This window comes from Psammomys obesus, unplaced genomic scaffold (assembly GCF_907164565.1).
Source record: "Psammomys obesus unplaced genomic scaffold, mPsaObe1.curated_primary_1811, whole genome shotgun sequence".
Taxonomy (NCBI): domain Eukaryota; kingdom Metazoa; phylum Chordata; class Mammalia; order Rodentia; family Muridae; genus Psammomys; species Psammomys obesus.
In genome coordinates, this window is record NW_026591643.1 from 58,262 (window position 1) to 58,798 (window position 537).

General features: G+C 74.3%; 1 protein-coding gene across 3 annotated transcripts in view; it reads left to right on the forward strand.

Moving 5' to 3' along the window:
• The first annotated feature begins 420 nt into the window (after positions 1 to 420).
• Znf326 (zinc finger protein 326) overlaps positions 421 to 537 on the forward strand; it is a 37,495-nt gene continuing 37,378 nt past the window's right edge. For all 3 annotated transcript variants that reach the window (XM_055611688.1, XM_055611687.1, XM_055611690.1), the window contains exon 1: positions 421 to 535. In XM_055611688.1, coding sequence (XP_055467663.1) covers positions 521 to 535 — 15 coding nt within the window. In that variant the 5' untranslated portion in view covers positions 421 to 520. The remainder of the gene's footprint in view (positions 536 to 537) is intronic.

Consider the following 537-nt stretch of genomic DNA (forward strand, 5'->3'; position numbering starts at 1 on the left):
TCTGCCCGACCCAGACTTCCCAGTCTCAGACGAGGAACCCCATAAGGGCTCCAGCTTTTTCCTCCTCGGTCATCCGCAGCCAACAAAGAGCCAAAGGTCGCGAGAGGAAGATGTTCGCTACTGGACCCCGTCACCCCGACGCTCTCGCCAGGCTCAAACATGGCCGGCCACCCGGAGCCCTTCCCGACCGCCCCGCGCCGGCCTTCGGCGCGCTGCTTTTCCACCTCGGGTCAGGACCCGGGGGCCTGACAGCGGCCTCGCGTCCCGCCCCCTCGCGAGTGCCCGCCCGCCGCCCCGCGCCAGCCAATCGGAGGCCTCATCGCGGAGACTGGCAGCGCCGGCCGGCCCCGCCCCCGGCCCCGCCCCCGGCCCCGCCCCTAGCCTCGCTGTGGCCTGCGGCTTCCCGGCCAGTAGCGCCGCTGTCGGTGGAGCGGGCCGGCCGTGCGGACACCGTCGGGTCGCGGGCGCTCGCCGCGGGCCGCAGCTCGGCGCCGAGACCGCCAGCGCCGCGGCGTCCAGCATGGACTTCGAGGACGG